The sequence below is a fragment of the Clinocottus analis genome, unplaced genomic scaffold, assembly GCF_023055335.1.
Source record: "Clinocottus analis isolate CAN_PGR_092001 unplaced genomic scaffold, fCliAna1.0.p SCAF_18, whole genome shotgun sequence".
NCBI lineage: Eukaryota > Metazoa > Chordata > Actinopteri > Perciformes > Cottidae > Clinocottus > Clinocottus analis.
The window spans coordinates 13940311-13954582 of NW_027175909.1; the positions used below are offsets into that span (position 1 = coordinate 13940311).

Sequence of the window (14272 nt, forward strand, 5' to 3'; positions counted from 1 at the left end):
ACAGGGGTTAAACTCTAAACTGCTGTGCAGGGCTGATCTCAGGCCTACTGGGCCGTGGCGCTCGCGAGCCGTTGCCTTCGGCGTCAGTCTGTCTGCCGTGATATCAAAAATGCAGCTGACCACTGAACTGAGTGAGCCGGCTGTCACCGAACTGAACGTGATCCGCACAACAATGGCCTCTCCGCTCCCCGCACTTAATTACAGCGCCTCGGCCCCTCGGTTCATACGGCCCCTGGACTTTTCCATATGTCTTGAAAATACCGGGAGGGTATGGAAAGAAGAAGAAGAAAAAAAGAGCGTTTGTGGAAAGAAAAAAAAGTTCCAGCGGAGCACGCTTCAGAAATTGCAGCGAGAGAACAAACTTTCATGGCCTCTTGTTGGTTTAAACATGACAAGTGCTGGCTGGGATACAGGTTCAAACATCCTCTCCACCCCCACAAAAAAAAGGAACTGGGGAGCACAGAGGAGAGAGCCTGGGGTGAGAAGACACGTGCCTGTTTCAAGGGTAAGTGTTTGTCTTTGTGATTGTTTCAATATTGGCTTTTAGAGCGCGGTGGCACGATGTAGTCCCCCAGCGGTGGGCCGGCACAGAGAAGCCCGGGGCACACTGCAGGCAACGGAGAGGGATCCCTTCCACCCACCTCCTTTCATCAAGAAAGAACAACATGGGCCTGCGCTCTGCTGCGGCCCCCTTGGTCCAGCGCACCAGGGATAATCAGATGATCCCCTTTTATACAGCTTATTAGAGGCATCTCATGCTGTAAGATAGGCCATACTCTCACATGCATGTGCCCCCACCCCACCACCCTCTTTGTAGCGCATGATGATTTAAGGGGGTTAAGCAGAGTTTGAAGTGCGGCGGAAAGCAAAAAAAAAACATCTTAGGGTCATGTGCCGCTCTTCCCACAAAGCCGATGCGTGCGGACGCAAAATATCTTTCCAGAATAATGGCGGCGCTTATTAACAATGATGAGATTAAATGTGAAGGGGGGGGGGGGGGGGGGGCTGAGAAGAATTAAGACGAATTTCCAGAGAACTTAAGATGTTCGGAGAAGAATACTCAGCATTTCTTGGTATCGTGGTCTCAACATCTGTCAGTGTGTGTTTTACTCTCTTTTCAAATGAGACTGGTTAAGCAGTCGTGTCACAGAGGCGAGCGGGAGACAATGGCACTTTTTTTTCCTGACGTTGTGGAGGCTTAAAATGAAGATTTGCTGCATCGTGTCCATCCAAAAAGGAGAATCCAGTGCAGCGAACACCAGCAACAATAACATTAAGCGCGATGCTTAAAAAAACAACAAGACTAAAAGCTCATGGGGGCTTTCGCTCCTCAAGTTACCCGGTATAGTCTCCAGTAGGATAATCACCTCTGTGTGCTACGGGAGAGTTATTTCATGCCTTTCTTCATGTTTTCTTTTCCCGTATATCCAAATCTCATCGCTCCTTTTTTTTTTTTTGTAGTTTTTTTGTGTGTGTATTTGCATTCCTCTCACATAGTGGCAAAGATAAGCGCCCCTTATCCCGTCATGCCAACAACCCGTATCTTGCTCTCGTCTCTGGAGGGTCGCGAGTATATATTGTTCTACACGGAAGAGGAGGCTGATGAACACGGTGTAATTAAAATGTTTTTTTTTTCCCGAGCCGCCTGGTTTGAAATGTGAGATATCGCTGGAGAAGAGAAGAGAGAAAGGAAGTCGGAGGGGCCGAGTCTGAGGGCATAAGTGAGACAGAGGGGTTGGGGAAAAAAGAGAGAGAAGAGCCAGAGAGAGTGGAGAAGAAGGAGAAGGAGAAGGAGGGGGGGGGAGTGGTGTAACAAAGCAGAAAATGAAGAGAGACATAAAAGAATGGGAGCTCAAGGAGGTCAGGCCCATCACAGGCTTTAGTGTTGCCTTTAAAGATGCCTGGGACAGGTGGCAGCTCCAGACAATCTCGCACCACAGAGCAGCATCCTCTCTGGAGGAGATAAGGGATTCCTCCATCCAGGCACCCTCATCTCCCTCCTCCTCCTCTCCTTCACTCACTCTCTCCTCCATCCCTCATGCCCACCCTTCCTCCTCCCCCCGTCTCCGGGTTTCTTCCAGACACGCCGGCTTTGATGTGGCTCAGTGTGAGCGGGCAGCTGTGGGCCGCGGCGGCGGCGGCGGCGGCGCTGCCGGGGCCACGGGGCCGGTGGCGGGCCGTCGGGGAGCCGAGTCGAGCGCGGCTCAATCAGTCGGGCCTCTCCGGTGCCCGGCACTTTCAGGTCTCATTAAAGCGCTCCGGCAGGGTTAATCCTCTTTAAGGTTTACATGGGCCCCCGGTTTGTCTCTCTGCCCGGGCTGAGGGGAACCCCTGGGCGCCACCTGCGTGACAAAGACTCAAAATCACTGTGACACAAGTTCCCCCTCCGTCTGTTGCCTCGCTCTCCTCCACTCACGCTTGTATGTTTTCTCCTCTCTCTCCTTCCTCTCCTTCCCCTGTGCATTCTGCCTCTTCTTTCACAACCCCTTTCCCTTGATAGTACCTCGGCCCGCTTGTAAGTCTTTTAGGATTATTTGGGTGGAATGTGTTGACGGGGAGGAGGAGGGAAGGGGGGGGGGGGCGGTGCAGTAAATGGATTACAACTTTGTCCTTGTTTTTTGGGGATGCTGCGAGGAGGCAAAGGGGAGAGAGAGATCAGGAGGATGCGCTTTGAATAACGAGAGAGGCGAGGAAGAAAAAACGAGATGAAGGCGAGCAGGATTAACGGAGAGAATTAGGAAGACGACGCGAGAGAGAGAGCGAGAGGAGGGGGGGGGAGTGAGGCGAAGGTGACTGGAACGCAGATTGGAAAAGAGAGGGAATCAGAGAGGTGATCCAGCTGTTGTTGCACTCCCAAAGACCTAATTGGTGCAGAAGCATCGACCTCTGTCTGGCCCCCGCGCAGTCCGGCGGCCATTTGTCAGATTGCTGTGACACTGGGCTTTATCTTTTGCTCCGTGACACACAGTTTCCTCCATTAGCCCAAATAATGGCCACGCACCTCTAGGGGCCTGCACAGACTTTGTCTAATGTCTGTATGGGTTTGGTGGAAAATAGAGTAATAGACTTACAGTACAGGGGGAAATACCATTTGAATGTCAAACATATTAAAAAGGGCAGCACTGGAGGTTTTGAATGAACTATTTTCCAAAGGATACGATATATTCTAGGATGGATTTCAAACCTTCCAGACGGCCGTTGGTTTTCCCACTAAGACGTACAACCTGCTGGAGATACAGTGTCCAGACCCTTTAGTTGTTTGGTCCAAGATCGAGACGCTGAAATCGCAAGAGACGACATCCTTTATTCTGACGTGATAAAATAACGTGAAATCTTGGATGCCCTTGGAAAAAAAACTTTAAAAAAGCAGCCCCTTCTTTTAATCACATGTGATAATACGCAACTCTGACATTAAAATAAAGGTGACACAACACTCCCCGTGATGGATTACTACGCTTAACCAAGATTAAAGTCTCCGCGAGCTGATATTCAAAGCACAGAATACGAATAAAGAACTCTACTCGAGGTCCGCGTGGGGATTTCTTTGTCGACAAAATTGCATTAAAATGACCGGCGTTGGTCAGTGGCCTCTCGGCGTGATTCAAAAAATTGAGAAGCTATCCGGTCCACCTCCCCCCCCCCCTCCTCTCCGAGCAGCCTAGAGTGTTATTGTAATGCAGGTGTATTAGCCTCACAGTCGCTATCACACGGCTGCATGCAGTTTTCAGTATCACCTTCGTAGCGGCCCGGAGAGGAGGGGTGACGCGGGGGGGGGGCGGGGCTATGGAGGGTCAGTCTGTCACCCGGCAGCCTGATACAGCCGTGGCAATCATGAACACTGTCACTGATACGACCTTGGCTCATAAATAGGCGTCGTAGTAAATCCAAATAATTTATCATACATTTATGATACATTTAAAGGGAGTCTTTAAAAAACAGATTGTGGACAAAATGCTTATTTTCTTTTGGGGTGGGAGGGGTGACCCCGACCCCGATCTCTAAATAAAGATCTCAAAGAGGATCAAACCCAAAAGCGGCCTTGTGTATGAGGAGAATAAATCACACAGCGGGGAGTTGAAGCAAAATATATGTAGCAAAGTCCTGGTGGGTTAACCTGGGGTTTAAATCAACTCCCTTCTCTCTGAGAGGCATCGCTGTTTGGAGAGGAGGAGATCGACAGATGTGAGGGATGAAGAGAAGGAAGGGGAAAGAGGTGTAGCGCAGTGTTTCAGCTACTAAACTGCTGTGTAAATCTCTCCCGAGCTGGGTGGGGCGGAGGAGGATGGGGTCGGGTAGAAAGGGTGGCGGTGGTGGGGGGTGTGCAACGCACAGCGCTTTGTTCTGTTCCCCCAGCTTATCCCAATCTGGAGAAATTCACCAAATGTAGGAGATAGATTGGCGCTCCGCAGAGGCCTCGCGAAATAACCTTCACTCCCCCGACCCACACTGGGATACATGGGGAGGAAGGGATGGAGGTGGGGAGGGAGGGGGTGCTGTGGGGCCCCTGGAAGAGCGGGTGTGCGTGCTTAGCTCCACTCTGTATAGCAACCCTCGTGCTGGCGTGCAATTTGTTAAGATTGACTCGGCCGGGGTAAATGTCTTGCAGATGCTGGAGTTCCATGAAGATATTTGTGTGACTTATGGAGAAGGGAAGGGGTCGAGGAGCCGCTCAGCCTGCTCCTCAATCTTCTTCATCCTCAAAATCAAGGGTTCTGACTGGACGTTATTCAGATGAATCCACCAGGGGATCCACATCTGCAAAAAATTGCACTCTTGTATACATCTCGGCGGGGAATCGTCGCAGGTCAAGTGGACGCTATTCTCGTGCCTTGATTAAGAAAATGATTGTAAGCTTTTCTATGAAAGCAGTGTTCGAGTGTACGTCGTATGGCTTTTATTCTGAAGGGGGAAAACGGAAAGAGAGGTGCGGAGAAATGTTTCGGGCGAGAACAAAGACGAGGATGAAGAAGTCGTCGGCTTGGCAGAACGAACGAACGAAGCATCGTGTTCTCATTTTCTCCCGATGGTTTTCTTCGGCGGAAGACAATCCGCACCTCGCTTTCCATTTTTCAGAATAAAAGCCTTACATCCACTCGAACACTTGCTTTCATACAAAAGCTTACATGATCCTAAACTTTATACTATGGGCACAAAAGATGGAGATAACCTGCCCAAACATTAAAGTCCCCAGTGCAAATATGCACAGACATGTATCACCGTGAGGAGAACTGATGTCCGTTCACCGACTTGTTCGGTCTAGACAAACAAATGACTTGTGACAGCGAGCGGCGATGGAATGTATACGAGAAACAGGGAGCCTGTTTATCGTGCATATAGCTGACAATTCTCCTCTTTTTTTCCACTTCACTACTCACTTTCTCTTTCCCCCTTATGTTAATTACTTTTACCCGCAGAGAGATGGTTCGTGTTCAAGGGTGTGAGAGCGATTGAGCAAGAGAGAGACGGAGAAAGCGGAAAAAACAGAGGAGAACACAGCGGAAGGGAGAGAGAGAGAGAGAGAGAGAGAAAAAAATCTATTGATTTACAGAGGAAGGGCAGAGTGTGATCTGCCAGCCTTGTTTATATGATGAATGGCAGAGAGATTGGCAAGGCAACACTTAACATTCTTCTGTTATTTAACCTCTCCGCTCGCTTTCTTCTCCCTCCTTCGTACCATTGCTCTTTGCCGAATAAAAGCCTCTCTCTGTTCTGGCGCCCAAGCATCGCATACAGTACAGAAAGCTGTGCACGGCAAAGAACATTAGGCTAATTTATACAGCGGTAATTAGGCCATTAGACCTGAAACAATCTGGGACCCCCGTAATTAAAGCCAAAAGCGCTCCAAAAGTCAACAGCAACTCCCATTGAGCCCGGCTACACAGTCCCGGAAAGTGTTATTTACATGTCCAAACAGCTTGAGGTCTCAGTGTAAGCAAACACGATGAGAGGACGGGGTGTGAAGGGGTTGATCAGAGGGAGAATTCGGCTTTCACGAGGGAGCCGGCGTCCAAACTATTTGGGCTGATAGTCTGCATGCACGGGGGCTTCTCCAACCTCCTCACACGGTTTGTAGTTTTTGTACCGGCGCTTGAGAAAGGCTCACATTCTGTTAGCCGGTACGTCACATCTGTGCTCACTGAAAGATGCCCTGGAGCTGAAGCGTTAACTTTGAGAGTTATTTTGATTAAAGTGCGATTCATTTATTATTTTATGGCAAAGAATTGATTGATTTCTCTCCCCGGGTGACTTCCTGTGGAGGGCAGTAAACGGAATAGCTTATTCACTGGGTGTGACATCACCTAAAAGCGAAGAATAGTTGTGTTTCCGTTGGCTTGCGAGTCCTTTGTATCCACAAAAGGGAGCCGGGTCCACTTTTCTACGGCATCTCAGAGCTGACAAACCACTTGCAAAGTGTGCTGGTGTAAATTTAAAAAGGTTTTTTTTTTGTTTTTTATAGTCGGAGACCACTTGAAAGTACAAATACTTCAAGGTGCCATCTCCAGTCACACTCTGCATTGTCCTGTTGTTTGCAAAAAGTCCCGTCCGTGTTATTGTTTTCAATAAACAGACGGCGTCTGGAGCATCTTTTCGCACGCTCGGCGAAGTGTTGCAGAGTTATGGCGTAACTGTGGGCCTCGGCGCAGACGAGCGCGCCTGAGCGGTGAGATCACGAGCGGGGAGAGAGGTGGCATAATGAAATCTGGCAGTCGCAGCCCCGGCACACAGGCTTCATATGTTCCACATTAGCGATGCACAAAACCCTCTGGAGCAGGGGCCCCGGCAGCCCCCTTTTTCTCACTCCGCCTCATAGTCGCTTATGACAATCTGTCACTGGCTCTTTGTGCTCTGGCGTCGGCGAGAAGCGCGGCGTTTGCGGAGGAGCGCTCGGTCCTCGGCTGGCGGGTGACGCTCCGTTGGAGCAGTCGGTGAACCTTCGCCAGAGGAAGAAGAGGAGGAGGAGGAGGAGGAGGTGGAGGAGCCGGGGTTTTAGCAGTCAAGACAATAAACTCACAATGCTGAGTTGACAACAAAAAGAGGAAGATGAGAAATTGTTTGTGTGTTATCAAAACCCGAATCAGGATTGTGAGCGACGGCTCGAGTTGTCCTCGAGTATCACATCACGCGCGTCCCAAAAGCACAGTGCAGATCCTTTGTGGGGAAAACTGCCATTATGAAAGGAGATTAACCAATAAGGATATTGCAAATGATGTGCTTTAGGCTTTATCCTCCCCTTGTCCTCCCCCCCACCCCTCTTTTGAAATTATTCAAGTGTCCAATAAAGGACAAGGCAATTACCATCCTCTCTTTAATGAAGGGGAAGCTGGCTTTTGGTCTTGCGCACGGTGTGTTGGTGTTGAATTAGAATTAATGAGCCTGGTCAAAGTTTGCCTCTAATTGCCCTTTCATTAAGACCCATTTGTAATCATCTCTTAATGACTTCCATCTCTTTGCTCAAAAAAAAAAAGTACACCAAAAAATGAATACTGCTGCTTCCGGAGTCATTAAAATGTCTGAGAAGAGTTCTGAAGAGCGGACGAGTTGGTGGAGAGCGATACGAAATGTTCTCTATTTGAAAGAAAAAAGTTCTCAAACTATGATACGCTGTGTTCCTGACTTCTTCAACCCGTCTCGCTCTGTTAGCGGTTCACCAAATGCAGCCAGTACAAAACTGTCCGCTTTTCCTCGGGAATGCCGGATGTGTGGTGTGTGTGTGAGTGTGTGTGTGTGTGTGTGTGTGTGTGTGTGTGTGGCCGCAGTGGGAAGGTAAAGGCTGCGGCGGCGCGTGCGCCGGCTTCCCGACGCGCCCTCCAGCTGTACTCTGTATCGGAGAGAGATGAGGTAAAAAAAACAAAACGTGAATATCCAGAAGAGCAGGGGCAATTTAGCCCCGGAGTAAACAGTAAGGAGTCCCTACAGGAAATACTGGAGATGGATTGCAGGATGCTGTCTCCCCCCTTCTCTCTCTCTCTCTCATTCGCCCTCTCTGTTCTCTTTGCGACTGTATACATTCCCTCTAGTGACACGGAGCTGTTTGCCTCGCTAATGGAGAGCCGCGCTGGCGTAAAAAAGAGGTGGCAGGCTCTATTTAGATAGGGCCGCGGTTAAAGTAAACTTCAGAGTTTGATTTAAATAAACCTCGGCGGAGCGGTTTGCCAATGTGGCCCCCGGCGAGCCAAAGGGAGGGGAGGGGAGGGGAGGGACGGAGGGAGGGAAGGAAAGAGTGATGAAGGGGGAAGAAGAAGAAAAAAGGAGTCTAGTCCATGGCAGCGGGGCTGTGCCGAGTGAGGAGCTCCAGAGACATAAACAGAGGGGGGATCTGGGTAATTCAATGAGGAGAGGCGGATGTGGGATCGTAGGTGTGTGTGTGTGTGTGTGTGTGGCGTCTTTAAAATGATTTCACAGTTTGTAATCTCTCTCCAGTCATCGCTCATTACCTAACAGGACAGAGGTCAGTTTAGAGTGCAGTGAGATTAGAGGACACGAGGCTTTTCACTCCCGTCGAGCCTGAACACGGACCTGAAAGGTTCGCTTCCGACTCCTGACAGCCGAGGGCCGAGGAGCTGTGCGCAGAGTAAACAAAGCTCAGACTCCACGAGCAGCCCGTCTCTCTCTCTCCCTCTCTAGCCCAGAAACCCTCATCCCTCCCTCCCTCCCTTCCTCTTCAGCAGCTCGGCCGAGGTGAGCCGAGCCAAAACTGAGTCATCAGGAGGAAACGATCAAACAGACAGAGAGAGACAGAGTGGTCAGATAGTTGCCAGAGCTGCTTTGAAGAGTTTTACCACTAACATGTAGCGTTGCGATTCGGAAAACAAGACGGAAACCCATTCAAGAAAAGTTTTATATGTACTCATTTTGAGCACACTCTAAAGAAATATGTGGTTAAAGTGAATTTGGAGTGCATTATTTCACTTGATTCCTCATCTGAAAAGCCAACACATCTCCTCCTCAACAAGTTAGTCCCTCGTCATGCAAGAGCTTAAAAGACCCACATCCAGCAGATTGCTTCAAATGCTGCTTTCTGGGTCATCAACTGTTGCAGGGGGGTCCGCCTCTCGGCCACAGGTGTGTGTGTGTGTGTGTGTGTCTTTATGCACGCTCCAGGGAGCCGCTGTTTCAGACTTAAAGGGACACTCCACCAACATGTCCGGGTGTGTTTTCTTATCACGGGGAGCGCTATATAGCGTGTGAAAACAGATGTACAATGTTGTCTTTGGCTCTGAGACGCGAGCTTTCCAAAGTCTTAGAGTGGTACTCGGGTTACATCACCCGGGTATCTCGGTATCTCTTGGAGCTCCACATGAGGAGAGGAGACTTAAAGTCAGGGTGTTTCAGCTGTCTGCTGCTTTCTTCCATGAAGTCCCCTCACTTTATAGAAGAGCCATACTACATGCAGTGCATTGATATAGCAGCGGAGCAGTGATATACGGTGAGTAAGTAGAATGAAGTCACTCTTCCTTTTGTGTGCGTTGTTATGCGAGTCGCCCCCGTTCTCTGTTGACATAGCCGTGCATGCTGCTCTCTCATACATTAATATGCACTATTATAAACCGCATTAGTATAAAGTCGGAGCTGTGTCGGCTCAAGCCGACGGCAGTCGCTCTCCCAAAATGAATGACTTAGCGATGAGGTAAGCACACCTGAGAGGTTGATCAACACCTGCTGCGACGCAGCTGCGTTTGGCGTCGAGCAAAACACTCGCACAGAGCTGTCGGGGCACACCACCCGCCGCGGTTGGCCGGCCGCCCTCTTGGCGCACACTGCCAAAATGTTTACAAGCAAAAACACACATAGCTCGCGGCCTCGGAGACTTGAAGGTATGCAGATGTTGACACACGCTCGGCCTCAGGGCGGCGATACGCAACTTGGCAAGGGTGTCCGTCTAAAGCAGTAAAGTGGCGTGTTCTGGCATTGAGTTCATGTATGTATGAGAAGGTGGATTGTTTGCCCCGTGGACCTCTCTGTGTGGCGTGTTTGGGTCTTTCCGTGCAGGTTTTAAGCCATTTGCAGTTTCGCGAAATGTGTTCGCGCGTCGCAACTCGTCCGACAATGGAAGTTGCGACGCAAATCTCCAACTTTGTAGTCGGTCGGATCGCGGTGCGTGAGTGCAGTTCAGGTTAGACGACGAGAATTCAGTCTGGTGGCAATCTCAGCGGGTAAAAATAGAGAAACAACTTGGAAGCTCATATTATGCAAATGTTTCAATGTTTTATCTGGAGGGAGAACAAAAACCAAAAAAAAAAGAGAAGCCTCTCGATTCTCTCTGGCGGTTGTGACTAAACACTGAAACGGAAAAAGGATGTTTTTGTTCTCGTTTTTGTGCGTTTCGTGGCTCGTACTTAGACGTTATCCTTTGTGCAAAACCATATTATGCTTGGTGAAGGGGAGAAACATGCCATTTGGCTGCTTTCCTTTACGGCTATTTATCGCCGCTTATTGTGAGTTCTATCAGCCTTGAGACATTTGCAAAGACTTCCTCAGCGAACATTTTGGAGCTTTTAATGAGGTCTCATTTGGGGTGGGTCCGCGGAAAGATAGCCATCATCCCGCTGCCTTTCATTACAGCGGCTATTTAGATTAGCCGAGGAGGGAACACAGCCGCAGAAGAAGAACCGGGGGTCTTGCAAAGTGTAAAGAAAACGTCTCATATTTATTTTTCTCTCTCTTCCTGTTATTCTATTACAGCGGCACCGCAGTTCTTCCCCACCTTCCATCCTCCCGTGCCAATCGACGACAGACATACCCAGGGACGTTACATCTACGAGCCTTCCCCCGTGCCCCCTCTTCATGTGTAAGTCAAACCCATCACACACACACTCATCATACCTGGGAACACGTTTGATTCAGCCGCATCACACACACACACACTCGCACACATCACTCCCGTGCTCCCCACTCGCCTAATGGCGATACAAATCAAGCTCCTAAACTTCCTTTTTCCGCCCGTGGGCGTGGAGCGTCCTCCTCCGACGTGGCTGCCGGGCGCCTCTCTTTGCCTTTTTTTCCAGGATCAAAAGGCCACGGCCCCTGAACGCGCGCAACACGATCCGCATGTCAGAGACACGCAAATGAACATGTGTCAGAGATGCAGGAAATGAGAGCGGGGCGAAGGGAGGGAAGGGGTGGGAGCCTGGGAGCGTGCGATCCTCATAAGAGCAGTGATCAAGCCCTGTCAGGAGGAGGAAGCCTCCGCTGACATCCACCTCGTCTCTGACAGACACAGACGAGCTCCTGACACGCGAGGCTGTACGCCCGCTAACCACCCCACGCCGCAGCCAATCAAACGTGAAGTAGCGGGCAAAACACGGCGTCGTACCTCGTGAGGGGAGAGCGGAAAGTCTTGTTACAGTACTCTTGTATTTCCCTTCTGACGGTGCCGTCCAGGTCAGCGGAGAACCTCAAAGCATTCCTTCGGCTCGCCTACTTACGTACACTCATGCACAAGTTACTCTTTTTTACAAAAAATGTTTTTTATTACTCCCCTCTTTTCACTCTCTGTCTTTTACTCATTTGTATTCCTCGCGTCAGTCCGGTGAGCGGTACCACTCGGGGGAAAAAAAAAAAAAGGAGCCTCGTCGTCCTCGCGGCGGCGCTTGTTTCCTTTACCCGCAGACACGGAGGAAGCGATCACGGCGCGACGAGGACAAATTGGACGGGGCAGCTACTTGGGCCGCATTATGTTTGATATTCTTCATCATTATCAACTCCCCCCTCCTCTTCCTCCTCCGCCACTCTTTTCTCCTCCTCAAGAGTCATATCTCTCCCTTGCTGATGTGCCACTAAGCGTAATGAATTTTTTATGCCCCTCTCCGCCTCCCCACCTCCGGCCCACCCTACCTCTCAACCCCTCATCTCCTGCTCAGGGGCTGCAGCAGGGGAGGGGAGGGAGAGAGAGGCGAGGAAATAAAAACACAAAAAAAAGGGAGGTGATTGATGCCCCGTGTCACTGCAAACAAAATGGCAAATATAATTTAGCATTTAGCTTATGCAGAGATAATGGGGCGAACACGCGCCGGCAACACAGGCTTGAACAAACAGCCGGGCTTGTTATCCGTCAGGAGTGGTTTGGCACGATGCGGAGCACAGGTTAGGGAGGGGGGTGGGGAGAAATGAGGAGGAGGAGGAGGAAGAGGAGGTGGAGGGGGGACAACACGGAGCCAGGGAATTGAATTAAGGGAGGGGGTGGGGGAGAAGTTACGCGGCGCCGGTGTCTTCAGTCACTCCGTCCGGACAGGCGTTATCTGCGCGCTCGGTTGCGCTGTCAGTGGAAACACGGCCGCGCTCTGCCGTGCTACTTACGGCCTATTTATCCACGCCATTAAGCATAGAGCTGTTTAATGTGACTCGCCACGCCGAGGGGAACTATTTGTCATTATTATAAGACAGCTGCTTAGTGGCCGGCGTTATTTAAATCCGTGGCACCCGCTGTCATGCACGTTATCTGTAAACTTACGTGGGTTTCATGCAGAAATGTTCTCTGACTACTTTTGTGTCTTTGCGATGGCGATATTGCCTTCTTGATTAAAAAAAAAAAAGCTGCACCGTATTCCTCCGTGTGAGAAGTATTACAGCTGGGTCCAACCACCTGATGGCAAATTACATTTAATTGCACTTCTAAGTTTCGGCTTTGACGCAAGTTTTTTAGCCAAACTTCAGGGCCGTGGAGCTACAACGGAGGATTTAAAAGTGACGCATCGGGCTCGGTGGTGTTGCTCGTTGCAACCCGGGTCGAGCAAATAGAGGCAGTCAACGTACATAGCTGTCGCCTCAGGGAAATGTGAGGACAGGAAGGCGACTTATGGAGAAATATTGAATTGTTTTAAAGCAAGTTCTCCTCGGTGAGCAGAATTAATCGTTATTAGCCCTCTCAAAGATATGCCTAAGTACACAGGGACTATTATTGCAGTACTTCCCCATGCAGCCTCTCATTACGGCCTGTAATTACAGTTGGGTTCGGCCCCTGCGGCTGTTCCATCAATCCAGCTCGGCTTCCCCCCCCCCCCCTTCCGCCGCCGCGCGCGCAACGCCATCCACCGCTGGGCGTCCGTGTGTCCGGAGACAAACGCACACACCGGCGAACGCCCAGCAGCTTGTTTCCTCGCCGCCGCGACGAGACGTCCGCCATCACAATACGTGGCAAATGAACGGAATCGTATCCTATTACCGCGAAGGGCCTAATTGAAACATGTTTATTTATGGGGAGCGAGCGTTAGCCGCGCGGCTAACGGGGGGCGCCGGCGGAAAAAAACGAGGCGGTAGAATTAAATTAAAAGCTCGTAAAATGAAATATGCTCCGTATTAGCTGCTTGACACTTAATTTGCCTTCAAATGAGCAGAGGAAATCACAAATTAACTGTCCTTTGTTTTGTTTTTTCTTCTTCTCCCTCCTTACCTCGCCTCCCCTATTAGCCAAGGGAGAGCGCAATTACAGACAGAGGCTAATCGTTTAGTTTATGAATTCTTGTGGGGAAGGTACCAATGTGCCATTCAATATTAACGCCTCGGGGTCAGGACAGAGGAGGGGCTCCTCCTGTGGATGCTAGCTGTACTGAGGACCTCGTTTATTCACGTGGAAGAGAGTTTCAACAACCCCAGTTTAAAATGAAACCAATGCTAACTAACAGCTAGCCGCTTCTGCGTTTCCACAACCTCCCAACTTATGCTAAACCACGATGTCCTGTAAGGATCCAGGACCAGCAAGAAGAGTCTCTCCTGCATGCTTTTCCTCTGCTTGACTCTTGTAAAAACAGCTGACCTCCAGGCTCAACCGAAAATAAAGGTGAAAGAGCCCTCCGCGCTCCAGAGAAAATGCTTCCTGCTTAAATAAACACATTGATCGGTGAAGAGCGGGCTCTCCATGGGAGCTCTGGTCCCCTCTGCCACCTCCATTGTGCGGGACTGGCTTAATGGGAGTTTCTTTTTGGGAGGAGGTGGTGGGGGGGAAGAGAAGAGACCGCTCCTTTCATTGCAGCTTTATTGCCCGACCACAGTACACAGCAAAACAAAACATGCCTCTCATGCGGCTCAGCGCCGGCTCTCGGTCACCCGGAGACCGCTCTGGACAAACAGAGGTATTCGTCACAAGTCAATTATCAGCGTCGCAGTTTACTCCGGAGTCCCGGGCCCTCGTGCTGTGAATGGGGGGCCACTAAAACAACAACACATTCTTACGGGATAAGCAATTGACTCGCAACCTTTTGCGCAGTTTATCGCATGTGGATTTAGGAAAGAATTAGTCAAGAGGGGAGAGTCGCTGTAGGAGTTTGTAAAGTCG

General features: G+C 50.1%; 1 protein-coding gene across 2 annotated transcripts in view; it reads left to right on the top strand.

Moving 5' to 3' along the window:
• Positions 1-14272, top strand: part of gli3 (GLI family zinc finger 3) — a 92947-nt gene that overhangs the window by 38445 nt on the left and 40230 nt on the right. For both annotated transcript variants that reach the window (XM_068581831.1, XM_068581832.1), the window contains exon 4: positions 10684-10789. In XM_068581831.1, coding sequence (XP_068437932.1) covers positions 10684-10789 — 106 coding nt within the window. The remainder of the gene's footprint in view (positions 1-10683; positions 10790-14272) is intronic.